The following is a 26,531-nucleotide window of genomic DNA, read 5'->3' on the forward strand; positions in this document are numbered from 1 at the left end:
CAAAGCACCGCTGCCGACACCCGACACCATCCCCCCGCCCCTCACTCCCGCGGACGTTGAAAAGTACTCCCCACCCGGATGGGCGCATGCGCGTTCCCAGCAGCCTTTGCGCCTCCCGCGCCTCTGAGCAGACGGGCGGAGGAGAGGCAAGTGGTTGTCAGGGAGAGTTCTGCCGCGACCTCTTCAGCGCTGCTGGGGAAGCAGCGTCCCAGCCCCTGTGCAGGGAAGCGCCCTGCGTACCACTACGTTAACAAGTCGGCGCCGCGAGGGCAAAAGGCTGCCTATTCTTGCCGTCTGGTCCTTCCCCTTTAACCGCGAAGGAATCACGCGAGAGGCTACTCAACGCACACCATAGGTCCGCTGAACTGTGCGGTGGGGTCTGAAACCGGGTCACCAAAGAAACCAGGCTCTGCTCTCTAAGATTTAACTTGAACCTGGACCGGTTCCGACTCCTTTTCCGAGCCCTCCTGACGTCACGGGACGTTCTGGGCCTTTTCCTGAACTAGAACCGGACTACGGATCCCGGCGTGCATTGCGCCCTGCCACTCATTGTATTCGAGGCATACTGGGATTTGTAGTCTTGGAGGGAGGGCTTGATGTGCCCGGGATATTGCAGAGGCGCACGCGGGGGCGGGGTTTTCCTGGCCGGGAGGGTCACCTTTACAGCACCTGATCCTCTTCACTAGTGTTGTCTGGATAAGATAATGTCCTGCTTCTTTCTTGAAGCGCTTCTCTAGCTCCAGGGTTTAAAAACAGTTCATTTTTTAAACTTCTGCCCCAGGATATAAAGAGCCTTATCAGAATGTTTTGCAAACTAAAGGGCAGTGCTAGTGTGAGGATTTTGAGAACATTACATTTGAATGAGAGCTCTATGGGGTCTAAGCACTAATTTCTGATTTTTACTGGATTACATTCAGACATTCCCTGAAGGCGTGATGAAAATAAGACCTGTCCCCTGCCACTGGAGGTGGGTAAGGTGAGAGGGGTAGAAATACAAGGTCCTCTTCCCAGGTTCGGAAGGTTTGGAGTATTTGGGACAGTGGTTCTCAACCTTCCTAATGCCGCGACCCTTTAATACAGTTCCTCATGTGGTGGTGACCCTCAACCATAAAATCATTTCGTCGCTACTTCATAACTGTAATTTTGCTACTGTTATGAATCGTAATGTAAATATCTGCTATGCAGGATGGTCTTAGGCGACCCCTGTGAAAGGGTCATTCGACCCCCAAAGGGGTGGCGACCCACAGGTTGAGAACCGCTGACTTGAGAGAAGTGTTCCCAGAAGAGGTAACTCTTAAACTCATCCTTAAAAGATGAGTAGAATTTAGCCAGGTAGAAGAAAAGCTCCTTTTCAGATAAAGGGAACAGCAAGGAGCAAAGGCACAGAAGAGAGAAATTTCCTGGTGTGAGGCCACAAATGCTGAGACTTGGAGAGTTGAGAACTAAGGCTTGAGAGGCAGGCCAAGACTGTCTTTATCTGAAGGACTCAGATTTAAAGCTGGTGAATGATATAAGGAAGATATACATTTTTGTGTAGCTTCCTCCCGCTGGATCAACGTTATGAAGTAATACAGGCTCTATGTAATGGGCAGTGTCATAGGTATAGAGTAAGAAGAAAATTTTGAAAGATATTTAGGACATATAATTGATACAATTTGATGATGTTGGTCTAATCAATGTCTGTTAACTGTCTTATTTGACCTTGAAGTCTGGGTCATGACCCTTTCCCTGGTGCTTAGAGATTCCTGTCATCTATTGCCTCACTTAGCACATGATGAAACAATATTAAATTCCTTGTACTGTCAGTGTTATATGCCAGTTTTTAACCTGGGTAACTAAATGAATAGTTTCTACCGTTAAAAAGAAATAGCAGAGTGGTTCAGTGGTTGCGCGATGACCTATAAACCAGGAGGTCCCGGTTCAATTCCTAGTCAGAGCACATACCCAGGTTGCAGGCTCAGTCCCTGGGCGGGGGGGTGAGGCAGCCTATCAATGATTCTGTCTCTCCCTCTCCCTTCCTCTCTGAAATCAATAAAAATGTATTTTTTTTTTTAAGAAAAAGAAACAACACACCCAAGATGGAGTCACGTTGGTAAGCCCCACCAGCACTTAACACAGGCATACCTTGTTTTATTGCGCTTTCCTTTTTTGTTGCTATCCTCACCCAAGGATATTTTTTAATTGATTTTTTGGGAGAGTAGAAGGGAGAGGGAAAGACTGAAAGAAGCACATAGATTGGTTGCCTCCTGCACGATCCCCCATCCAGGGCCCCAGGCTGCCGGGGAGGAGCCTGCAACCAAGGTACGTGCCCTTGATCAGAATCAAACCCAGGACCCTTTAGTCCGCAGGCCGATGCTCTACTGACTGAGCCAAACCGGCTAGGCCCGCAGCCGTGGGCAAACTACAGCCCGAGGGCTGGATCCGCCCGTTTTAAATGAATAAAACTAAAAAAAAAAAAAGACTGTACCCTTTTATGTAATGATGTTTACTTTGAATTTATATTAGTTCACACAAACACTCCATCCATGCTTTTGTTCCGGCCCTCCGGTCCAGTTTAAGAACCCATTGTTGCCCTCGAGTCAGAAAGTTTGCCCGCCCCTGGGCTAGGGTGAGCTTTGCTTTATTGCATTTCCCAGATGTTGCATTTTTTATAAATTGAAGGCAAGACCCTCCAGCAAAAAGATTACAACTAACTTTATTGCAGTGATCTGGAACTGAACCCTCAATATCTCCAAGATATGTCTGTACTTGCAGTTTCAGCCTCGTCCAGGAATGGAATTTTTTTTTTTTAATTGATCTTAGAGAGAAGGGGGGGAGGGAGGGAGAGATGTGACAGAAACTTCAATCAGTTGCCTTCCGCATACACCCCTAGGGGGAATTAAATGGGCCACACCTGCCAGGGCTGGGAATGGAATATTAAACCAATCAGTCTGGAATTAGCTGGTCAACCCTAGGGGGATTAGCTGTTCAAACCCCCTACCTTTCCCCTAGTTGCCTGAATTAATCCACTGAACTTCCATGTCCCACCCTCTTTCTGCCTATGCTGGTTTACCATTGTGTTTCACTTTATCCCACTTCCCAAAGGTTGAATTTTCTTACAGATTGAAGGCAAGGACCTCCACTGTGGTAATCTTGGAACCAAACCTGTACTCTCTCTGAGGTATCCCTGTAAAACCTACCATTTTGTGCAACTGTTCAGAGCTCCCCTCTAGTTGTTAGGTGAGAGGCTGCCGGATTCATAAATGGTTTTCTAATGACAATTAGATCTTCAGATCAGCTCAATTGAATTTTGTTTTTTAACAATACCATTAACAATACCAAGTGAGGTAGATACTACAGCAAGGCCTTAGATCAGCCGTGGGCAAACTACGGCCCGCCGGATCCGGCCCGTTTGAAATGAATAAAACTAAAAAAAAAAAAGACCGTACCCTTTTATGTAATGATGTTTACTTTGAATTTATATTAGTTCACACAAACACTCCATCCATGCTTTGGTTCCGGCCCTCCAGTCCAGTTTAAGAACCCATTGTGGCCCTCGAGTCAAAAAGTTTGCCCACCCCTGCCCTAGATGGTTTGGCTGAGTGGATAGAGCATCAGCCTGCGGACTAAAGGGTCCTGGGTTCAATTCTGGTCAAGGACACATGCCCGGGTTGTGGGCTCGATCCCCAGTGTGAGGTGTACAGGAGGCAGTCAATCAGTGATTCTCATCATTGATGTTTCTATTTCTCCCTCTCCCTTCTCTGAAATCAATAAAAATATATATTTTTTAAATACAGTCGTTTCCAAACATTTTAAAAAAATGACAGAAGGTGCAGGTTTAGAAGGTAGAGGATGATTTCAATTTTTAATATATTGAATTTAACCCAATCTATCAAATGTTTACATTTCTATATGAAATCAGTATTTTTACTATGTTAATGAAATATTCTACCTTCTCTTTTTCACACCGCCCTTTGGAAATCCGGTGTGTGTTTTACACTTACAGGTCATCTCAATTCAGACGCCCCACATTCAAGTGCTCAATAGCCACATGGTGAGTAGCTACAGTAGAGGACAGTACAGGTCTATACTCTGTTGACTTCCTCATCTATTCACTGTTCCACCTACTCCAATCTGGCCTGTCACCTTAGCACTCCTCTCTAGCTGCTTTTATCAAGGAGGTTCCCATGATTTCCCTACCACCAAAGCCAGTGGCCTCTCTGTCCTCAGCTCTGCAGTCACCAGCACAGATGACCTCTCTCGCTATCTTGACGTGTCCTTCCCGTTTCTGAGCAGTGTCCCTCCTGGTTTTCCACTTCCGTCAGTGGCTGCTCCGCAATCTTCTTGGCCACCCCCTCCTCTTCTATTGGTTTTCTCATCTAAAGGGTGGTGTAAAGGAAAAGCTCATTCTATGTGTCTCCTGTATTCTCAATACTCCACTCTTACACTTCTGTGAGTTTCCCACTCATCAAGCAATTCTGTGATACCACGTGGGTGTCCTACAATTTAACTCAATTCAGGCACTACCTACCTGGAGACTGCATCAGATCACACAGGTTAGGGATTCAGGCTAATAAGACTGCGCGCGCACACACCCTTCAGATACCAGTTGCAAGTCCAGGTTCTCACTTGTGCTTTTGACCAACTGCTTGTAATTTGGAGGTTCCCACAACCCCTCCCCACACACTTGGGTTAAATTAATTTGCTAGAGTGGCTCACAGAACTCGGAAACATTTTACTACTGATTATCAATTTATTATAAAAGGATCAAACTCAGGAGCAGCCGGTTGGAGGAGATGCATTGGGCAAGGCATGCGAGAAGGGACACAGTTTCCACACCCTCTTTGGGGGCATCACCCACCCAGCACCTCCACAGCTTACCAACCAGGAAGCTCTCGGAACCCTGTCCTTTGGGTTTTGGGGTTTCATTACACAGGCTTAATTGATTCAATCATTGGCCATTGGTGATTGGACTCAGTTTCCAGCCCCTTTCTCTCCCCTCCCTGAAGGTTCCAGTCCCCTAACTATGGTTGGTTCTTCTAGCAACCAGCTCCCACATTCTCAGGTTACCTAAGGGGCTTTCCTGAAGTCAACCCATTAACATAAACTGTGATTGAAAGGGGCTTCTTATGAGCCCGGCCAGTGTGGCTAAGTGGGTGAGGTTTGACCTGTGAACCAGGAGGTCACAGCTCAATTCCCGGCCGGGGCACATGCCCAGGTTGCATGTTCCTTTCCCAGTAAGGGGCGTGCAGGAGGCGGCTGATCAACGATTCTCATTATTGATGCTTCTCTCCCTCTCTCTGAAATTAAAAATATATTTATGAAAGGGGTTTGCTATGAATAGCAAAAGACACCTTTTGGCTAGTGCTATTTTGGGGCTGAGCCCATCTGATTTCCAGATGATCTAATACATTTATAATTCTTTACAAATTCTCTAATCGCTTCAGAAATTCCAAGGGTTTTAGGAGTTTTGTGGTAGGAATGGAGAAAGACCAAATATATATTTCTTATAAATCACAATGTCACAGCTCTATCCACTAAGCCAAACTGGCTAGGGCCACACACTTATTCTTATTTACTGGATAACTGCTCTGTGCCAGACACTGGGCATGCTCTGTTAACCGTGATTGCTTTGTTCTGAGTAAAGAAAGCACATTCTAACCTGCCTGGGAGTTAGTTGTACGCCCTGGGACCTGGGAGTCAACCTAGCCCCTGGGGCCTGGGAGTTGACTTGCCCTTGGGAGTCAACCTTGGAATGTGGTCCATTCTCATTCAAGAACTGCCTATTATCATAGAAAGATTAACAACCCTATTACCTGAATAATAGAGTCTAGTCCCAGCCCAAATTGCCTATAATCTGTAATCATTATACCCATTTTTATTCCTTTTGCCTACTTCCCCAGGCCTGTAATACCCATTCTTTTATTTATTTATTTTTTTAAATGCTGTCCATACATCTTTATTTTATTTATTGATTAATTTTAGAGAGAGAGAGAGAGCTAATGCTTTGTTATTTCACTTATGTATGCATTCATTGGTTGCTTCTTGTATGTGCCCTGACCAGGAATTGAACCTGAAACCTTGGCCTATCACGACAATACTCTAACCAACTGAACTACCCAGCCAGAGCCTCATTCTTTTATTTTTTTTCCCATGTATTTTGATTTTTTACAGTGAAGAAGGGAGAGGGATAGAGAGTTAGAAACATCGATGAGAAACATCGATGAGAGAGAAACATCGACTAGCTGCCTCCTTCACACCCCCCACTGGGGATGTGCCCACAATCAAGGTACATGCCCTTGACCGGAACCTGGGACCCTTCAGTCTGCAGGCCAATGCTCTATCCACTGAGCCAAACCGGTTAGGGCTCATTCTTTTATTTTTATTTTTTTTCAAATATATTTTATTGATTTTTTACAGAGAGGAAAGGAGAGGGACAGAGAGTTAGAAATATCAATGAGAGAGAAATATCGATCAGCTGCCTCCTGCATACCCCCTACTGGGGATGTGCCCGCAACCAAGGTGCATGCCCTTGACCGGAATCCAACCTGGGACCTTTCAGTCCGCAGGCCAACGCTCTATCCACTGAGCCAAACCGGTTAGGGCTCATTCTTTTATTTTTTAACTTATCTTTATTGTTGATAGAATTACAGATGTCCCCTTCGGGTTTTTTGTTGTTGTTTCCCCATTGACCCCCTCCACCCAGCACCGGCCCCTCCCAGGCCTCACCACACTATTGTCTGTGTCCTTGGGCTCTGCAGATAAATTTCCCAGTTAATCTTCCCCCACTTGCCTCCCCATCCCCACCTCCCCTTTGAAATTCCTCTGTCTGTTCCATTGTTCTATGTCTCTGGATCTATTTTGTTCATCAGTTTAATTTGTTCATTAGATTCCACATATGAATGAGATCATGTGATACTTGCCTTTCTTTGACTGGCTTATTTCCCTTAGCATAATACTCTCCAGGTCCATTCATGCTGTTGCAAATGGTAAGAGTTCCTTCTTTCTTTTTCTTTCTTTTTTTTAAATATATTTTTATTGATTTCAGAGAGGAAGGGAGATGGAGAGATAGAAAACCAAAGATGAGAGAATCATTGATCAACTGCCTCCTGCACGCCCCATACGGGATTAAGCCCACACCCCAGGCATGTGCCCTGACTGGGAATCGAACCCTGACCTCCTGGTTCATAGGTCTATGCTCAACCACGGAGCCATGCACATCAGTCAGGCTCTTTGCCCATTTTTTCATTGGGATAATTGTCTTTCTTTTGTTAAGTTGTATGAGCTCCTTATATATCTTGGAAGTTAATCCCTTATCAGATGTATCATTGGAAAATGATGCATAGATTGTATCATTGGCAAACCCCATATCATCGTCCTACCCCATATAATAGATTCAATGTAATCCTGACTAAAATACCAATGACATATTTCACAGATCTAGAACAAACACTCCAAAAATTTATATGAAACCAAAAAAGACCTCTAATAGCTGCAGCAATCTTGAGAAAGAACAAAGTTGGAGGAATCACAATACCAGATATCAAGTAATACTACAAAGCCACTATACCAGCCGTGGGCAAACTACGGACCTCGGGCTGGATCCGGCCTGTTTGAAATGAATAAAACTATTGAAAAAAAAGACCGTACCCTTTTATGTAATGATGTTTACTTTGAATTTATATTAGTTCACACAAACACTCCATCCATGCTTTGGTTCCGGCCCTCCGGTCCAGTTTAAGAACCCATTGTGGCCCTCGAGTCAAAAAGTTTGCCCACCCCTGCACTATACACTAAACAGCTTGGTACTGGCACAAGAACAGGCATGTAGATCAGTGGAACAGAATAGAGGCCCCAGAAATTGACCCAAACCATTATGCTCAATATCTGACAAAGAAGGCTAGAGCTGCAATGGAGTAAAGACAGTCTCTTCAAATAAATGGTGTTGGGAAAATTAGAAAGGTGCATGCAAAAAAATGAAACTAGACCACCAACTTCTACCATACACAAGAATAAACTCAAAATAGATAAAAGACCTAAAGTAAGTTGTGAAACCATAAAAATCTTAGAAGAAACCATAGGCAGCACAATCTCAAACATCTCAAATATATAGCAATATATTTACTGATACAGCTCCTAGGGCAGTGGTCGGCAAACTGCGGCTCGGCAAACTGCGGCTCGCGAGCCACGTGCGGCTCTTTGGCCCCTTGAGTGTGGCTCCTCCACAAAATACCGACTTCTGCGCATGGGCCACGAAGTTTCAATCGCACTGTACGTGAGCGCCCGCACGTGGTATTTTGTGGAAGAGCCACACTCGAGGGGCCAAAGAGCCGCATGTGGCTCGCAAGCTGCAGTTTGCCGACCACAGTCCTAGGGCAAAGGAAACTAAAGAGAAAATAAACCAATGGGACTACATCAAAATAAAAAGCTTCTGCCCAGCAAAAGAAACCAGCAACAAAGTGAAAAGAGCGCCTGCTTCATGGGAGAACATATTTGCAATGCATATCCATGCTTATTCCCTTTGCCCTACCCCATATAAGCAGCTGGTTTATTGGGGGTTGCAGGGCAGATTTTGTGGATGGCCTGCTGCTCTCCCGGTTGCCAGCAGTATTGGAATAAATGCTCATATATGACTCAACCCTGTCTCTGCTTAATTGGCTCAAGTAGTGACAGGCAGCCCGGACCCCTTGGTTGTCCAGTTTCTCTAGGGGTTCATAGATCAACAAGACAGTTATAGCCCTAGCCGGTTTGGCTCAGTGGATAGAGCGTCGGCCTGTGGACTGAAGGGTCCCAGGTTTGATTCCGGTCAAGGGCATATACCTTGGTTGCGGGCACATCCCCAGTAGGAGGTGTGCAGGAAGCAGCTGACCGATGTTTCTCTCTCATCGATGTTTCTAACTCTCTATCCCTTTCTCTTCCTCTCTGTGGAAAATCAATAAAATATGTTTAAAAAAAAACACACAAAAAACAAGACAGTTATGGAAAGCAATTTTAGTGGGGGCCAACAGGCAATACACACAAGATAAAAATAAGCAAAATAATTCCAGTGAGTGCTGATGGAATAAATTTGGGGAGATGTGATTGAGTGACAGGAGGGAGAGTGCTAATTCAGATTGAGAAGTGTGGTCTGAGGAGGTGACATGTGACCTGAGACCTGAATGACCCAGAGAAGCCAGCCATGGAAAGCTATAGAGCAAGAGCACCCCAGGTGGAGGGAGCTGGGAGTGCAAAGGCCCTGACCATCCTGGGCCGGGTGAGGTCCACGGGGGAGTTCCTCGCCCTGCGCCTGGTCACCAGAGGTCACCAGCCCTGCGTGGACTTCGTGGGAGAAGTCACCTCTTTCCTTTTGGGTGGGTTAGGGCTGTTGGCCAGGACGGGGCCTCCAAGCTAGGGTAACTGCGGCCCTGGGCTACCAATAGGGCACTGGGAGCACTAGAAGATGGAGGGGATTGCGTCCTAAGAGAGGGAAGGAGGTGGTGAGTGGTGGTGGCATTGGGCGTGATCACGGTAAGGGACATTCCAGACTCAAAGAGCTTTCCCCATAAATCTGGCTTCCATGGCTGCCCATACCAGACACACACGCTCCCACACACTCACACCCACTCACTCACACTGTACATGTACACAACTCACATCTCATACACATGGAATTCACATCACACACCTCATACACTCACAGTACCACCTTGCACACTTCCACACAACTCACACTCATGTTCACACGCCTCTCCTCTATCAGCAGAGGGGCCTAGTTAGGACTCTCGAGTCTGCATGCACATGGAACCAGCCTCCTCTCACCTCCCACATTCTCTCACTATAGGACCACCCATCCTGCTTGCTATGGGCTGGCCCACGTTCCTCATAACATGCATCCCCCTGAGTCTGGTGTGCGATCTCTGGGGCATGGATAACTGTGGCGACAGCAGTGACCAGGCTTCCTGACCACCAGCCAACTGCAGAGGTCAGTGACGGGGTGCAGCCTGGGCCCTGCTGAGCAGCTAGGAGGGAAGCTGGGGCCCAGCTCCCCTTCCCCAGGGCAGGGCCTCGGTGGGGAGGCCGGAGGCGGGGGCATGGCAGAAGAGAATAAGGGGAAGCACAGTAGTGGGGAATCGCTTTAGAAAAACTGTGCACACAGCCCACAGAGTACCTGAGGATCACAGCAAGTTAGAGCCAGAATGACATGAGAGATTATCTAATCCAGCTGCTTTCAAATATTTTTTAAAGAAAAAAAATTTTTTTAAATTGACTTCAGAGAGGAAGGGAGAGAGGGAGAGATAGAAATGTCAGTGATGAAAGAGAATCATTGACTGGCTGCCTCCTGCACATCCCCTCATGGGGATGGAGCCCGAAACCCGGGCATGTGCCCTGACCAGGAATTGAACCGTGACCTCCTGGTTCATAGGTCGATGCTCAACCACTGAGCCACACCGGCCGGGCTCAAATGATATTTTAGTGCTGGAAGCTCTTCCTAAAGAAGCCCAGAGGCCCAAGACATTAAAGGAGAGATGCTCTGTTTGAGTGGACAGGACGGGCCCCGTGTCCCAGTGAGGAACCTGGCTTTGACTCTCAAGACTTACTTTTTTTCTTTCTTTCTTTTTTAAATTTTTTATTGATTTCAGAGAGGGACCGAGAGGGAGAGATAGAAACATCAATGAGAGAGAAACATCATCCATTTTGGCTGCTTCCTGCACACCCCACACTGGGGACCGAGCCCGCACCCAGCCATGTGCCCTTGACTGGAACCGAACCCAGGACCCTTCAGTCTACCGGCCGACGCTCTATCCACTGAGCCAAACCGGTTAGGGCTCTTTTTTCTTTTCTTTTCTTTTTTTTATTTTCAAGACTTAACTCTGGCCCTGACCAGTTTGGCTCAGTGGATAGAGCGTCGGCCTGCGGACCGAAGGGTCCCTGGTTCAATTCCGGTCAAGGGCATGTACCTTGGTTACGGGCACATCCCCAGTGGGGAGGTGTGCAGGAGGCAGCTGATCAATGTTTCTCTCTCATCGATGTTTCTAACTCTCTATCCCTCTCCCTTCCTCACTGTAAAAAATCAATAAAATATATTAAAAAAAAAAAAAGACTTACTCTGAAAACCACTGATCCAGTCTAACACACATTTCACAGATGGGGAAACGGGCCTAGGGAGGAGAAATGACTCAACGGCTCCAAGTCACAGTGATGACATAACCAGGAATGACCCCTGAGTCCAGGGAGACCAGGTCACTCAGGAGTATCCTTCTGAGAATCTGGAGGTGCTCTTGCCCCCAACAGGGCTGGCATACACAGCTGAACAGGTTTACTACAAAAAAGCAGCTGGCGGAGTGGAATCCAGCTTCCCGGGTCCCCGCACATTCCCTCCTCAGTCCCCTTGGCAGGTTCCTCGCCACCTCCCTGTCGCTCTGTGCTTTGTGCCATCAGGCCCAGTCCCTACATCCGCTCCTCTTCCATCCTCCACACTCATTCCCTCAGTGGTCTCCTTCAGAACGCATACCAGCTGGAATGTCTTTGAACTCTAGTTATATAACCACCTCCCTGCTCATCTCCATGTGGGTGTGTAGGTGGCATCTCAAACTTAACTTGGCCCAAAACTGAACTCCTGATCCACAGCTGTTGTGTGACTCTTTTTTAAGTATATATATTTCTTTATTGATTTCAGAGAGAAGGGAGAGAGATAGAAACATCAGCGATGACAGAATCATTGATCGGCTGCCTCCTGCATGCCCTACATTGGGAATCAAGCCCACAATCCAGGCATGTGCCCTTGACTGGAATCAAATCCGGGACCCTTCAGTCTGCAGGCCATCGCTCTATCCACTGAGCCAAACCAGCTAGGGCTACGGGTTTTTTTTTTTTTTTTTTTTTTTTTTTTTTTTGCAGAGAGGAAGGGAGAGGGAGAGGGAGAGGGATATCAAGTTAGAAACATCAATGAGAGAGAAACATCCATTCAGCTGCCTCTTGCACGCCCCCTACTGGGGTTGTGCCCGCAACCCAGGTACATGCCCTTGACCGGAATCGAACCTGGGATCCTTGAGTCCGCAGGCCGACGCTCTATCCACTGAGCCAAACCAGCTAAGGCTACGGGTCTCTTCTTAACCCTCACTCTTAATGAGCTCTCTCCTGACCCCTTAATTTTAAAAAAAGCAACGCTGTGTCCACGGACAGGTGAATGGATAAACAAAATGTGATGTGGTCACACAATGGGATATTATTCAGCCCTAAAAAGGAAATTTCAACATGTCTGAAACCTTGAAGACACTCTGCTCATTGAAATAGGCTAAACAGAAAAGGATAAATGCTGTATGATTCCACTTCTATGAGACACCTAGAGTAGTCAAATTCAGAGACTGAAAGTAGAGTGGTGGTTGCCAAGGGCGGGGGGGCGGGGGTGAGGAAGAGAATGGGGAATTAGTATCTAATGGGGACAGAGTCTTAGTTTTGCAAGATGAAGAGCTCTGGAGATGGATGATGGTGATGGCTGCACAGCAATGTGAATGTGCTTAACACCACTCCACGGTACACTTACAAACGGTTAATGGTTTATTGTGGTATACATCACAACTTTAAAAAAAGCAGCCCTGCTCCGAGCCAACATGCCTGTCCCTTTTCCCTGCTTAATTTTATCTCCATTTGACATAATTTCCTTTGTGTCTTCTCACACTGACTGCCAGTTCCATGAAGACATTTTTGTCCGTTTTGCTCACTGTTGTATCCCCAGTCCCTAGGGCATAGTAGGAGATGCTCGAGAAACATGAGTCAAATGAGAGGAATGAACCTCCATGCCTCCGCTTCCTTATCTGTGAAATGGGGTGATAAACCTCACTTTTCAGAGTTGTTACAAACTTTAAGTGAAACGCCATAGGTAAAGGGCCTGGCACTGAGCACGGTGTTGGGTGCACAGAGAACACTGAATGTGTGCACATCCTCCTTCCTAGAAGTAGCTCCATTCATAAACTCCAGGCCCTGGGGCTGGACTGCATGAGTTCGAGTCCGCCCCTATCACTCCAGCTGTGTGACCTGGCAAATGACTTAGCCGCCCTTCCTTGATCTACTGGCTTACAATGGAAACACTAATTGTAGCAGACAGGCTTGGAAAGGACTAAAGGAGACATAGCCATGCCTTAGGAGCCCAGTTCTGTGTTAGCTCTGTTATTTCCCACTCAGGTCCCTCTCTGATGCCCAGCCAGGAGGGGAGTACAGAGGCTGACACCTCCAGGCCCCCACTGTCTCCCCAGCTCTCGGGTCAGCAGGCCCCCTCCAGAGTGCAGCTGGGAGCAGTCCCCCAGCGGGCCGGGGCCCTGCACAACAGGAGGCAGCTGCGGAAGGAAGATGGTCTTGTTACCACCTGCCCCCACTCCTCCAGGTGTAGGGAACCGGGGGAGCAGGCCAGGCTGAGACCTGAGTGGACTCTCCCTTTCCTCCTGCAGGTCCCCGGCTACAGAAGGTGGCGCTGGCCTCCTCGCTGCTCCTGGCCTCCGCTGGCCTCCTCTGGTGCTGCTGCTCCTCCAGCCAGCTGGCCCGGAGGGCTGGTGCCCGTGGCCTCTGCTTTAGCTGCACCATCTGTCTCACAGGTCCTGGCCAGGTGGCCCCTGGTGGACTGCGGCCGAGTAGGACAGCCTTCCAGGGTCAGGGAGGCCATGCATAGAGAGGCTGCGGCTTCAGAGGACGGACAGTGGGCTCTGGGGTCGGACAGACCCTGGGTCTGTCCCCACCCCCCCGAGGACTGTCTGACCTTGGGCAGGTCACGTAACCCTCTGAGACTCAGTCTGCTCCTCTGGAAAACGGGATGATCCCTGCCTCCCAGGATTGTGGGGAAGGCCACAGGAGGTGACCGGCCCCATAGCTCGTGTGGTGGCTGGCACTCTGCTGGATCCGTGAAGGGCAGGACCTCCGTGCCCAGGGCAGGGAGCAGGGGCCTCGCTCACCTGAAGCTTCCCGGACTCACCCCCAGGCCTCACCTGCCCTGCTCTGGTGCACCCTCAAGTTTCACAAGTGAAGCCCTAGTCAACGACACAGGGGACCGCCCTGGCGGGGATAGCACCGTTTATTAAGAAAGATCAAGACAAAGACCACAGGAGGGCCCTTCTGGACAGAGGCCAGGCGTCCTGACCCAACATCTGGGGAGCTACTGGTGGGGCGGGCGCTTGTCCCCAGCTGGGCCCTCAGGTTCCCACAGATGGGGCAGGGGTGCCATGGCCCCTTCCTGTCGCTCCGTCATGAGTCCTGGCTTCCCCCACCCAAGGCACTCGCTCTTTCCAACCAACACCCTCCTCCCCCCATATCCCTTGGGCCTTCACTTCCAGATCAGTGGGGGGATGTGGCCCTCTCAGTGCTGGGCTCGGGCTGCAGCAGCTCCTGGTAGGAGCTGGGGTGGAGTTTCCCTGTAGCCCCTGAGGGCGGGGGCCCTGGGCTAGGTGTTGGGTGGGGGGGATGCAGACCAGCTGGTCAGGCAGAGGTGAAGGTGGAGGGGGGCGGGGACATGGGCTAACGGGGTGGGGGCTGCCTGTCCAGGGGTGAGCTGCCTTTTGCTCCACAGTTGGCACTAAAGAGCTTTTGCTACCCAGAGGAGGGTGGCAAAGGCCATTGCGACGCCCTCTGCTCCTAGTGGCTGGGGAGGACCCAGGCTGTACGCCATGGTTGGCTCTTGTAGGGACAAGGGCTGCAGACACGGGTGGCCTGGCTCTGCCGTGGGGGCACTTCTGAGGCCACTCAGCCACCATGCCTGTCCCTCTGAGGCACCTGCTCCCAGCCAGCCTGCCCTGTTCCCCAGCCTGCGGCTTTGCCCAGGTGTGTTTGGGTGGGGGGGTGGCATGCCCACCCTCCAGTCCAGCCCAGGGCGGTAGCAGCAAAGCGTGGCATCGCCTCCGTTTCTTACAAAATATTCATAATAATAATATTAATAATAATAGACTCGACGATGTGGGGCTGGGGCACTGCCCAGGAGTCCTTGTGGGCAGGCAGCTGCCTATGAGGGGCAGGGCCGCGTGCTGGCCCCCTCCTGGGCATTGTGCTGCAGGTCCAGGGGCTGTGGGGGCGGGGCGCCCGGCCCAGCCGAGTGCAGCACCAGGTTCCTGAGACAGCCCATGATGCCTGAGGAGAACCTGCCCCCGGTCAGTGTGGCCACGTTGGGGGCTCCGCCTGTGGGGGGAGAGGACAGGACCTGTCAGCTCCAGGGGCCCCAGAGGAGAGGGGGGCGTGTGCTGGAATCTGCAGGCGCCCTTCTGGCACCGAGGCCCCAGCCCAGGACTCACCGACATAGATGTTGCCCTTGGTGTTGACGGCCACATTCGGGCCTGGGGACTGGCCGCTGACCAGCTCCTCACCGTCCACCTGGATGGAGCCCCTCCGGCCCTCTCTGTGGGGGCGGGACTGGGTCAGGCCTCCGAGCTTCCTGACCCAAAGAGCCCCTCCCATTTCCACACACTCGAGAAGTCTTCACCCAGAGTCCTTCCCTCCCCCCAGATAAGAGACCTGCACCCCCAGCTTCCTAGCACCCACCAGGTTTCACCCACCCGTAGGTGCTTCCCCCCCATGCCCTGCCCTGAAGTCTGTGCTTCAAGCTGTCTCCCCGGAGCCCACCGCCTGCCTCCGAAGCGTGGTGGGCCCCTTCCCCAGTGTCGGGGGGGCTCCCTTACCGCAGCGCCGTCACCCGATGCCACTCGCCGTCATTGATGGGGTCCTCAGAGACAAGGCGGGCCTCCCCGCTGCCCAGCTGGTAGCTGTGGTCACACAGGCCCAGGGAGGGGTGAGGTGGGCAGGACAGGAGGGGGTGTGGGAGGGTGGGGGTGACACTGGGAGCTGCAGCTCCTTGTGGGAAGAGCCGTGAGCTGAGCAGACGGGAAGCTATGGGGAGGGCGGGGGGAGGGGGAGGCGCCAGGGAAGGGAGAGAACCCACCTGAAGACAAGGTGCCCATCCTGAAGCCCGAGACTGATGAAGTCCTTCCCTTGGCTGGCCTCTCCCATCTCCTGCCAGGGAAGCACAGGGTGTCTGGGGTCCCCAGCCTGGAGAGCTGAGGCCCCTGACGGTGTGGCCTCCGCCTTTTTCTTTCCCACTGCCCTGCCAGATGCCCACACTCACCATGCCCTGCCAGAGGAGGAGGCCGCTGGCTGTGCTGGTCCGAACTTCCAGCTGGATGGTCTCAGGCACCCTGGGCAGGCTGGGGGGGTAGGTGGACAGGTGAGGGGGCGGAAGTCCCAGGTTCCCACTGCCCTCCCCGGGTCACAGGCTCTCCCAACCCCCATCTCACCTCCTGGGGAAGACATAGCTGGGGAGGGCTAGGAAGCCACCGTCGTCGAAATAGGCTCCGTACTGTCCTGGGGCATCTGGGGAGAAAGGGCTATGGGACAGCTGCTCACCTGCTCCGAGTGTCCACCCCATCGGGTCCTCTGACCCCACCTCCAGCCCGTCATGTAGGACCAGGGGGCCCTGAACCTGCAGGCCCTGGACACCCAGGGGGCTGTGGACTTGGATAGAAAACACTAGGGTTCTAGTTCCCTGTGTTCTCACTGGATTTAGCCGTTTCTCTAGTTCTGCCCGCAGGCAACAAAGGAGAGGAGCAGCAGGAGGGCCTGTGACTTCCTCACCAATAGATTGCTTTTCGAATTGCAGTCGGTGCAAATATCTCAGAACACTGTGTACGCTTATTGAACTGTGTCAGCTGTTAGGACCAGCACGAGATCTTATTTAATGTGTTGATGAAGCAGCACATAGGTTACAGTTGAGAAAAATTAAAACATTTTGATCATCTTATTTCAGTGTAATTGGTTTCCTATTTTTGTGATTGTTGATTTTAATACATTTTTATTGATTTCAGAGAGGAAGGGAGAGGGGGAGAGAGGGAAACGTCAATGATGGAAGAGAATCACTGACCAGCTGCCTCCTGTACATACACTATCGGGGATTGAACCCCCACCCCAGGCATGCGCCCTGACTGGGAATAAAACCGTGACCCCCTGGTTCATAGGTTGATGCACAACCACTGAGCCACGCCAGCCTGGCTGCATTTTTTTTTTTAAATAGTCAATAGGTCCATCCCTAGTTGCTAAGTCCTTTTCCTGGTTTTAGCTCTGAAAGTCCCACAGCTCAAGAAACCCCTCAGCCCTCAGGAAACTGGGACAGTTGGTCACCTAAGTCCATGGCACCTGAAAGATCCAGAACCTTTGTGTTCCTTCCATCTCCCAGATGGGCCAGGCTCAGGGGTGAGTAACTTGCCCAGGAAGTAGGAAGTCTGGATGGTAACCTGGACCTTTTGGCTCTAACATCCATACTGTGCGCACCTCCAACATCCCAGCCCTACCTGCTCAGACCCATCCCACAGGCCAGTGCTGGCCCCTGTGGGCCTGGCAGCTGCAAGGGTTGGGGATACTTGGCCACCCTCCACCAAATGATGAGAACAGCTAACATTTACTGAGCACCTATTATGTGCCAATCACTGTGCAGGGAGTTTCACATCCAGCTGTAAACATAATTTCCTTGAACTGGATCCTTATAATAATCCCATGACTTACATATGATATTCATAAAAGCTAACATCATATATCCACCAGGTACCAGGTGTTGTTCTAAGCATTTTAAAGACTTTCAGTAATTTCACTCTCACACAATATTTTATCCCAAGCCTTGTGGAAGGATGTTACTTCTCTCCATTGTACACATGAGGAAACACAAAGTCACACAGCCAGGCAGGCTGGCTTCAGAGTCTACGCTCTGACCCACGACACCACCACCTATCTCAGTAGTGATAAGAGAGATAATGTCTATAAAGCAGCTAGCACAGTGCCTGTGAATGTTCAAGATGGTAGGACCCAGCTCTGTGTGGCTTTCTTTGCTCTTGTTTAGTTTACTTGTGCCCAGCGAGCCTCTCACATGGACCTGTTCTGTTTAGAGCCAGGATTAAAGGTGTGGGGTAACTGGACAGGGAGCTGAGAGACCCGAATCTAATTAGGAGACAAGTCCACTCAGCTTCTCTGGAAAGTACGTACCGTTGCCCCCACTGCCTTCAAGATGCCAGTCGGATTCCGCGGTGCCATGTCTAGAGCCTATGGAGAAAGGCAGGGTCCCGTCAGTGGGCACAGACGCTGTCCCGCCCCAGAGCTCCAAAAAGGGATGGAGAGAAGCTGGGGCAGTTACCTTGTTGGCAGCGGGGGCCAGAGAAGCCAGGGGGACAGAGGCAGTGGGTACCCTGGCAGGTGCCCCCATGCAGACAGGGCTCACGGAGCTGGCAGGGGTTCTCCTCATGCTCGCAGAGGTCTCCTGCGGGTCATGGCAGAGGTGAGTGGCATGAGCTGGAGTTGCTGCTGACCACCCCACACCCCTCCCTCTCCCAGGGCCTGGGCAGCTCACACACCTTTGAAGCCATCTCGACACAGACACTGAAACTCAAACTCGCCAGCAGGAAAGCACGTGGCGCCGTTCTGGCAAGGCTGGCGCTCACACGGGGAGCTGTCATAGCACTGCCCGATGCCCCGGCTGCCCAGGAAGCTATAGGTGAGGTCTAGCCGCTTTCCATTCACTGACACCTGTGGGCATAGGGACACTGAAGGACTCGGGCCACACAGGAGGTGGGGCATTGGCGTACCAGCAGAGAGAATGCAGTAGAGAGGTAGCTGGAACAGGGGACTGTCGGGTAGGAAAGGGAGAAACAGGAGCACCTACTGTGTACCATCAACCTCCATCAGTACAGTCAATCCTCAGAACAACCCTTCAAATGAGGTGTAATTACCCCATTTTACAGAGGAGGAAACTGAGGCTCACAGGTGAAGCTTCTGGTCCCAAGGGCCTTAGCTAGCTGCAGGTGGGGGAGTCTGGTTTGCACCCCTCCCCTCCTTGTCCTCTGGAAGCTGCTCCTCACCTCACCCAGGCAGCCACGGAAGGGAGTGCTAATGTTGGTGGCAGGGGACAGCTGCACCGAGGGCTCCACGCCACCGAGGTAGAGGAGGGTGTGCAGGTTGAGGCCTTGGCTCTTGCCCGGGGAGGAGCGCAGCACGGGGCGTCCGCCGTCCACCCGCAGGCTGCCGTCCTTGTTGAGGCGCTCGGCAGACACACGGTGCCAGCGGCCCAGGGCCAGTGGCTCTGGACTCCTCAGAACAGCCAGCCCTAGGGAGGATGCCGGGAGGGCTGACACACGGACGGCCCCCTGCCCTGCCCTGGCCACCCCACACAGGGACAGGGAACTCCCGTCACCCTCCTGGTGTTCCACAGGAACCTGAGAGGTCTAGGGACTTGAAGTCACACACACAGAAGGAATGTGAAGGAGCAGGGAACTCCAATTGGTCTGACTTCTGAATTCATTCCTCTGAGCCTTCTCAGGGCACAGGCAGCCAAGGGGGCACAGAGCGTGGCCCCTAGAGCCCATCTGCACTTGGTGTCCGGTGCTCACCTGACCCCAACTCGTAGCGGAACTCCAGGTGGCCACCAACCATCGCCAGGGACACGAAGTCCTCCACAGGCTCGCGCTTGCCCCCGCTGAACAGCAGGATTCCGTTGGGTGCCAGTGGCTTGAACTCAATGTCCAGGCGTAGCTCGTGGTGCATGTTGGTGAGGGCGGGCATCACCAGATAGGAGCCAGTGCCCGACATGGAGGGTGTGGTCACGGTTACACCTGCAGCAGCCACAGCTCAGCCAGGGGCAGTGGGGACACCAGAGTCCCGGGAGGGGTCCCATTCCTCAGCCTTACTCTGGGATCCCTGCCCACCTCACTCTCTAGTCCCAGAGGCTGGAGGTCAGCGAGGCAACAGCTGTGGCTGCACAGAAACTCCTGGCCCACCCACATGCAGACCAGGCTGGAAGGATCCCTAATAAGATGGGCAAGTCCCTTTGCGGACTCTCACATAAGGGATTGGGACTGGGCAGAAGCTAGCCCAGGTGACTTTGAGGCCCTCTGGCTCTGGCATCGTCTTACCATTCTAGGACCCATCATGGCCTCAGAGGGCCCCTGCCCAGCTTCCCCCATCCTTACTGGGATCCCTGGGGGGTCTCAGGCTGGGCTCTACTCACCTTCCTCACACCTGGGCCCGGAGCGGCCCAGGTGACAGCGGCAGTTGTAGCCTCGGCCATCGGGCCTGTTTACACAGGTAGCGTCGGGCCCACAGGCCTCTGGGGGACACACAGGCCACAAGAAGACATTGAGGGTATAGTCCTGATGCCAAAGCCCTACCTATTGCATCCCAGGGGCCTCGGCTATCTAGGGCTTGGCCAGACTAAGGAGGGGGAATGGATTAGAGCAAGGGCCAGAGGAGGCTGGGCAGCGGGACCGCATGACCGGAAGTGAATGAGGACTCTGTCTGTGGTGTTCTTGAAAGACTGTACGTGGACAATGGTATGGGGGCAGCTAATGGGGCGAGTGCCTTGGTAATGGATGGGAAGGTGGTAATTACCTGGGTTGCACGGGTGGGAGAGAGGTGAGTACCTGGGCATCATAATGGGGGTAGGTACTTGGGTAGCAGAGATGGGAGGCAGGGGAGTGTTAGGTGGCAGTGATAGAGGTCAGTATCTAGGAGGAGTGGTAAGTACTTGGGTAAGAGTGACAGCGTGTGGTAAGTACATGTAGCAGCTGGGGTACAGGCAAGTTCCCCAGGGTGACAGTGATCGGGGGGGGGGGGGGGGGTCCGCACCTGGGTGGCAGTGCAGGGCCTGGGAGTGCTCACAGCGGCTCCCGGTGAAGCCAGCTGGGCAGATGCACAGGTAGCTGCTGCTCTCTGAGTCCTGGCACCAGCCCCCATTCTGTAAGGCACCCCAAAACATCAGGCCAAGAATATTGGCCCTCCCGCTCCCCACAGGGCTCTGCCACAGCTGAGGGCAGTGGCCAGGGGCAGCCAAATGGCATGTGAGGTGTGGGGTTACCTGGCAAGGCTGGTCCCGACAGGTGGGGCAGTGGGAGATGCCATGCGCTGTGAGGTTGAGGTCATGGAAGACAATCTCCTCACCCTGGATTTGTAACTCCCGGACACAGCCTGGGGGGGTGGGCAGGTGGATGAACAAAGGTGGTGATGCTCATCCCAACCACACTTCGCAGGGCCCTCCCAGGCTCTGAGGGGCGTTGGAAAGGCTTGGGCAGGGCGGGAGATGGGGAGGGAGCTCACCTATGAAGCCGCTGCTCAGCCCCGCTTTGGGGATGGCGCCATAGTCAGGGTAGCCGCCCAGGTAGAGCTCCTCATTCAGATCCAGGCCCTGGAACTTGCCCTGGGGAGTGGGAAGGTCAGGAATGGCAGCAGGCTGGGTGGAGGTGGGGCTGGGGCTGGGAATACGGGGATGGGCTGGGTCTCACCTGGGAGGTCCCGTTGACTGGGGCCAGGCTGCCTACAATCAGGGAGCCCTGGGTGAGGCTGCGCAGCAGAGTCACGGTATGGAACCGGCCCAGCACCAGCGGTGTGGGGTGGCGGATGGTGGCCATGCCTGAGCCGGCGTCAAACCTACTCCATGGGGCAGGGGCAGGGCAAGAGAGGGAGGATGTCTGGTTGGTAAGAAGGGCTGGGCAGGGGGCGCAGCCTGGGCAAAGGTGATATCACCATTTCCCGCAGTCCTGCTCCAATTCCTGTCCCTGCCTTGTGGCCCACCCCATTACCCACTTCCAGCTTGCCCCATCCCTGTGCCTTCGCTAGCTCTTCTCTTCCCCCACACCCCTGCCTTGGGAACTTATCCAGAGTAGCCCCCAGGGTTCTAGTTGCCCAGTTCTGAGGCCCCGTAGCCTAGCACCTGGCCTCACTGTTCCTCTGAGATCACCTTGTTTCTTCCCATCTTTGTTTACGGCTGGTCTTCCCCAACTAGACTCTACATTCCCACAAGTGCCCGGCACATAGCAGGTGCTCAACAAGTAACTGTTGAATGAACGAACGAATGAATGAATGAATGAATGAATGAATCCTGGACTGCAGCAGTGCCAGCTCCTAAGGATGCACTTAGCATCACTGAGTATTTCTGTGCAAGTCTCAGGCTGCTTCCTCCTCCACCTGGGGGCATGCTGTGCCTACTCCAGCAGATCGGGTGGTCGCCGAGGGTAACAGCCGCATCTCCTTCATCCAGAACCTCCATGTATAACTCAGCCCAGGGCGTGTATGTCTGACTAAAGCCCTAAAGTCTAGTCCCTAGCACCCCCCCCCCCGTAAATGGGGAGGGGGAGGGTCTCACCGGAACTCAGGCCTCCCACCCACGAGGCCGAAGGAGATGAAGTCGGGCAGCCTGTTGGCCAAGTTGGAGGGGCTGCCTGGGATCCGTTTCTGCCCATTGTACAGCAGCATCCCTGGGGGGGGGGGGGGGCAGGTATGTAAGGGCTTCCCAGCCAGTTACCGGCTCCCTGTCTGCCCAGCCCAAGAATGAACCACCCACGCTTGCGAGCCCTCCACTCTAACAGCTGTCCCTCCCCTGGGACACCCCGCACAGCCAGAGCCTCCCCACTACCTCAGGATGTGCCCTAACAGAAGGCCTTGCTGACGGCTCCTAGGCAGACACTGAATTGGCTTCACTCACACTGTAGGGTCTACCTGAACGAGGTGATGGAGGCAGAACTCACCCGAGTAGAGGAGGAGGCCTGGACAGTGAAAGTCAGAGACCCGCAAGAGGTGGGAGGAGACAGATGAGAGAGAAGAGAGGAGGAAAGGGTGAGAGATGGGAGAAGGAGGGAAGACGGAGCAGAGATAAGAATAGGAAGGTGGGACAGGAGGGCTGGGTGTCGATGCACTGATGGCAGAGGGACCATGGGGAGACTTAGATGAGAGATGTCATGGAGGTGGGGATGGAGAAGAGAGGAGGCGTGAGAGAGGGCCCAGAGGGGAGGCCCGGCAGGCCTGGGGACGCCAGGACAGCAGAGGGCTGAGGGAGGTGAGGAGGACTGGGGGCTACCAGGGCTCATAACATGACGGCAGTGACACCAGGCCCCCCCAAATCAGCTTCTCTCCTGCTCACCATCAGCTGAGTCAGGCCGGAAGGTGATCTTGATCTCAAACTTTCTGTAGGCATCCTTGATGGTGGGCAGTGGCAGGAAGGAGTGGGGGGTCTGCGTGAAGTAGGGCACCACCCGCTCTGTTGGCAGAGAGCAGAGTTAGAGACGATGCCCACCAGGCAGTGGGCAGGGCCCTGCTATCCCGGGGGTACTGTCTTACCTGGTACCTGCAGGTCGGCGAAGGCTTTGACCTTGCCCTGGCGGTTAGTGGCAGTGCAGACGTAGGTGCCTGCGTCCTGGGGTTGAACTGAGGGCAGCAGTAGCATGTTGTTCTCCACGCGGCTGCCGGGTGGCAGGTTCCCATCCAGCTGCAAACACACCCACACGTTGGACCCTGCCTGGCCTTAGCCTGCACCTCCATAGGGCCCGTCTCCCATGTCTGCCTCAGGCCCATCCTCAAACCCTGAGCACTCTGTGCCAGGCCTGGGCCAGATCCTGGGGACACTGAGATGGTGAAGACCTGGTCACGGACCCTCAGGCATGCCCACTGGTCCCCTGCCAGGCCTTTACCTTGCTCCAGCTGATGTCAGGAGTAGGGTAGCCAGAGGCCATGCAGGGGAAGGCGGCTGCAGAACCAGCAGGCACACGGACCTCTGGGGGTGTTGAGATCTGGGGCAAGGCTAAGAGGGAGGAAGGAGACAGAGGCCATGAACGGGATTGACAGCCATTGTTTGTGAGCCCAGCCTACGCCCTGACGTATTCATTCCTGGTTGCACAGGTGGAACTGGGCAGAGGCAGGGCCCAGGAACAGGTCCATTTGACTCCACAGCCCAAGACTCTTCAACACACCTGGGCAGAAAATGGCGCAGTCCTTTGGGGACCTGAGAAGGGGTAGGTACTAGGGCAGTGTGGGTCAGGAAGTTAGGGGCAGGGCATAGGGTTTGGGGTGTAAAGGAATTGCCCTTGAAGAAAGCACAGATTTGTGTCTGCTCTGCATCCACGGCCCTTGTTTTATTCTCTGTTATGTCTTTTTGGTGTTTACAGGTCTCAGCCCTCAGACTGGGCTGTAGGTCTCCCTCATCAGAACAGGTGCTCCAGTAGGTAAGGACTACATATCCATTTTCCTTGGATGCCCCTGGGGGTAGCCTTTTCCTGCAAGTCCCAGCCTGGTCCAGAGGAACACTCACGTTTATTCCCTGCTGCCACCACTCGTATGAAACCTGCCTCTTAAATACACAAAATTGAAACTTCCCAGGAGAGTGGAAAGGAAGAGTCAAGCAGGCAAGGCAGGAGATGGCAGCATGAGAAACCCCTGCCACACTCCAGTCCCCACGGAGTCCCTGCTGGCCCTCACCTTGCACGAGCAGCAGCACATGGGACTGGGTGGTGCCGGCGGCGTTGGTAGCGGTGCAGCGGTACTGTCCAGCGTCGGCCAACTCTACGCGGGCAATCCTGATGATGCTTCCGCTCTGCATGATGCCAGGCCGCAGGCGTCCTCCAACTTTGCTCCATGTCACTTGAGGCTTGGGGTCACCCATGGCCAGGCACTCGAACTCCACAGCATGGCCGACCACCACGGTCTGCACGGAGGTCCGGATGTTGATGAGCACCGAGGGCAGGGCTGGGGGAGGAGGAGGCAAAGGCAGCGTGAGGCCAACCTGCTGCAGGCCTGGCCTGAGGGTGCGGGAAGGTGAGCACTGGAGCCCTATGCCAGTGGTTCTCAACCTTCCTAATGCCGCAACCCTTTAATACAGTTCCCCATGTTGTGCTGACCCCCAATTTCATTGTTACAAATTGAACATAATTAAAGCATAGTGATTAATCACAAAAACGACATGTAATTATATATGTGTTTTCCGATGGTCTTTTTTATTTTATTTTATTTTATTTTAATTGCTTAAAGTATTACAAAGAGTATTACATATGTCTCCTCCGCCCCCCCTTGACATTCCCCCGGCCTCCCTTTTCCCCTTTTCTGATGGTCTTAGGCGACCCCTGTGAAAGGGTCATTTGACCCCCAAAGGGGTTGCGACCCACAGGTTGAGAACCGCTACCCTAGGCATTCATTCGTTTCTTCATTCACTTTTCAAAAAATATATATATTTTATTGATTTTTTACAGAGAGGAAGGGAGAAGGATAGAGAGTTAGAAACATGGATCAGCTGCCTCCTGCACAACCCCTACTGAGGATGTGCCTGCAACCAAGGTACATGCCCTTGACCAGAATCGAACCTGGGACCCTTCAGTCTGCAGGCCGACGCTCTATCCACTGAGCCAAATCAGCTAGGGCCTTCATTCACTTTTTGAAGCATTCACTCATTAACACACTTGCTATCTGCTCTTTTGTTTATTCCTTACTCACTTGTGTATCCAATGTTATTCTTCATGGTTTGTCTGAGCACCCACTTACTCCACCCATCTCCCTTCTTCCTTCTTCCCTTGCAATATTTGTCAACCCTCTTACTCTATGCCAGACACAAGCACAATACAATTGGATCATTCTCTTCATTCATAACATTTAAGGGGCTTCCTGGGGAACACAGTCCCTTTGTTCCTCATCTCTGTCCCCTGCTCTTGGCAGAGGCCTGACACCACCATCTTACCTTGGACAACAAGCTGGGCACTGGCCTGGGCCTGTCCCCATGGTCCATAAGCCTGGCAAATATATGTCCCTTGGCAGCTCTGGTCCAAGTTCTGGATTCTATAAAGAAAAAAATAGTAAGTCATCAGTGAATAAAAGCAATTGGTGAGAATGCTTTGCAATTGCATGGGAGTTCAAAGCCACCAGAGATCAGCACAGTGTCACTTCCAGTTCCCCAGAAACCATGTGAGGTGGGCAGGGAGGCAGGCAGGGTGGCATCACCACACTCATTTTGGATTAACACCTTATGGTTTAGAACTCAAGGTAAAAGTTACCAATTTGCAGAGCTGCAACCTGGATCATGCGTCTATATCTGGCCACAGAGCCTGTTCGCTTTCCTCTATATCATAACACGAATATGGGCCACTCTTTACTAAAGGCCTTCCATATGCTAAGCACTGTGTCAAGTGCTTTAGATAATTTCATTTTGATCTCATAACCCACTGTACAGCTGAGGACACTGAGGTCAGAGAGTGACTTGCCCAAGGACATTGTTTTACGTGGAGCCCCGAGAAGGCAGGTATTCTAACAGCCCCACTGGACACCTGGGGCCGGGGTGCCCAAGTTCAGTCCTGCCCCCATCCCCACTCACCGGAGCACCCCATCCTGCACACTGTGGCCAGGAGGCAGCTGCCCCCCTTCCTTGACCCAGCGGAGCTGGGTGTCTCGGTCGTTAGGCACGGCACAATGGAACTCCGCACTGGCCCCTATGCTCTTGGTCTCCAGCTGAGGCGTGACCTGAACGGTGTGTGTGGATCCTGCTGGGATGGGGGTGGCAGGGAGCGAGCCGGAGGGGCCTGTGGAGACATGTACGAGGGTGTGTGTGTATGTGTATGTGTGTGACCCCTGATGCCTCTCCAGGACCCAGGGAGCCCCATCCTAAAATTGAGGGAATATTCTTCTCCCGGTAGCTTCTCTGACCAGAGAAAAAAGACCTTTCATTGGCACATTCATTCCTTTGCTCGCTCAGGCAGTCACCCAATCACCCCATGTAAGAGCCTGTGAGGCGCTGGGCTCTCTGCTTCCACCAGCTCTCG

General features: G+C 52.5%; 2 protein-coding genes and 1 long non-coding RNA gene across 14 annotated transcripts in view; 2 read left to right on the top strand and 1 right to left on the bottom strand.

The window, feature by feature from the left end:
• Positions 1 to 9,157: 9,157 nt before the first annotated feature.
• On the top strand, positions 9,158 to 13,376 carry LDLRAD2 (low density lipoprotein receptor class A domain containing 2). The gene is given in 4 exon segments (XM_036347071.1): positions 9,158 to 9,329; positions 9,746 to 9,940; positions 13,141 to 13,194; positions 13,197 to 13,376. Coding segments are annotated over 4 exon segments (570 nt in total). The 3' UTR covers positions 13,346 to 13,376.
• Positions 12,504 to 26,531, bottom strand: part of HSPG2 (heparan sulfate proteoglycan 2) — a 100,269-nt gene continuing 86,241 nt past the window's right edge. For 8 of the 12 annotated variants that reach the window (XM_036348422.1, XM_036348417.1, XM_036348416.1 and 5 more), the window contains 24 exons: positions 26,087 to 26,291; positions 25,457 to 25,554; positions 24,208 to 24,474; positions 23,424 to 23,533; positions 23,074 to 23,221; positions 22,877 to 22,993; positions 22,485 to 22,502; positions 22,103 to 22,214; positions 21,243 to 21,387; positions 21,058 to 21,157; positions 20,819 to 20,928; positions 20,590 to 20,698; positions 19,973 to 20,071; positions 19,356 to 19,577; positions 18,828 to 19,072; positions 18,324 to 18,495; positions 18,107 to 18,229; positions 17,959 to 18,015; positions 16,224 to 16,299; positions 16,055 to 16,133; positions 15,872 to 15,942; positions 15,612 to 15,695; positions 15,228 to 15,331; positions 12,504 to 15,114 (listed from right to left, as the gene is read on the bottom strand). In XM_036348422.1, coding sequence (XP_036204315.1) covers positions 14,942 to 15,114; positions 15,228 to 15,331; positions 15,612 to 15,695; positions 15,872 to 15,942; positions 16,055 to 16,133; positions 16,224 to 16,299; positions 17,959 to 18,015; positions 18,107 to 18,229; positions 18,324 to 18,495; positions 18,828 to 19,072; positions 19,356 to 19,577; positions 19,973 to 20,071; positions 20,590 to 20,698; positions 20,819 to 20,928; positions 21,058 to 21,157; positions 21,243 to 21,387; positions 22,103 to 22,214; positions 22,485 to 22,502; positions 22,877 to 22,993; positions 23,074 to 23,221; positions 23,424 to 23,533; positions 24,208 to 24,474; positions 25,457 to 25,554; positions 26,087 to 26,291 — 3,044 coding nt within the window. In that variant the 3' untranslated portion in view covers positions 12,504 to 14,941. The remainder of the gene's footprint in view (positions 15,115 to 15,227; positions 15,332 to 15,611; positions 15,696 to 15,871; positions 15,943 to 16,054; positions 16,134 to 16,223; positions 16,300 to 17,958; positions 18,016 to 18,106; positions 18,230 to 18,323; positions 18,496 to 18,827; positions 19,073 to 19,355; positions 19,578 to 19,972; positions 20,072 to 20,589; positions 20,699 to 20,818; positions 20,929 to 21,057; positions 21,158 to 21,242; positions 21,388 to 22,102; positions 22,215 to 22,484; positions 22,503 to 22,876; positions 22,994 to 23,073; positions 23,222 to 23,423; positions 23,534 to 24,207; positions 24,475 to 25,456; positions 25,555 to 26,086; positions 26,292 to 26,531) is intronic. The other 4 variants (XM_036348424.1, XM_036348423.1, XM_036348421.1 and 1 more) reach the window with 1 other exon arrangement.
• On the top strand, positions 23,217 to 24,237 carry LOC118675508. Its single transcript, XR_004973931.1, has 3 exons — positions 23,217 to 23,744; positions 23,898 to 23,954; positions 24,109 to 24,237. It is a non-coding gene; the product is annotated as an uncharacterized LOC118675508 (long non-coding RNA).

The sequence above is a fragment of the Myotis myotis genome, unplaced genomic scaffold, assembly GCF_014108235.1.
Source record: "Myotis myotis isolate mMyoMyo1 unplaced genomic scaffold, mMyoMyo1.p scaffold_m19_p_2, whole genome shotgun sequence".
NCBI classification, from domain to species: Eukaryota; Metazoa; Chordata; class Mammalia; order Chiroptera; family Vespertilionidae; genus Myotis; species Myotis myotis.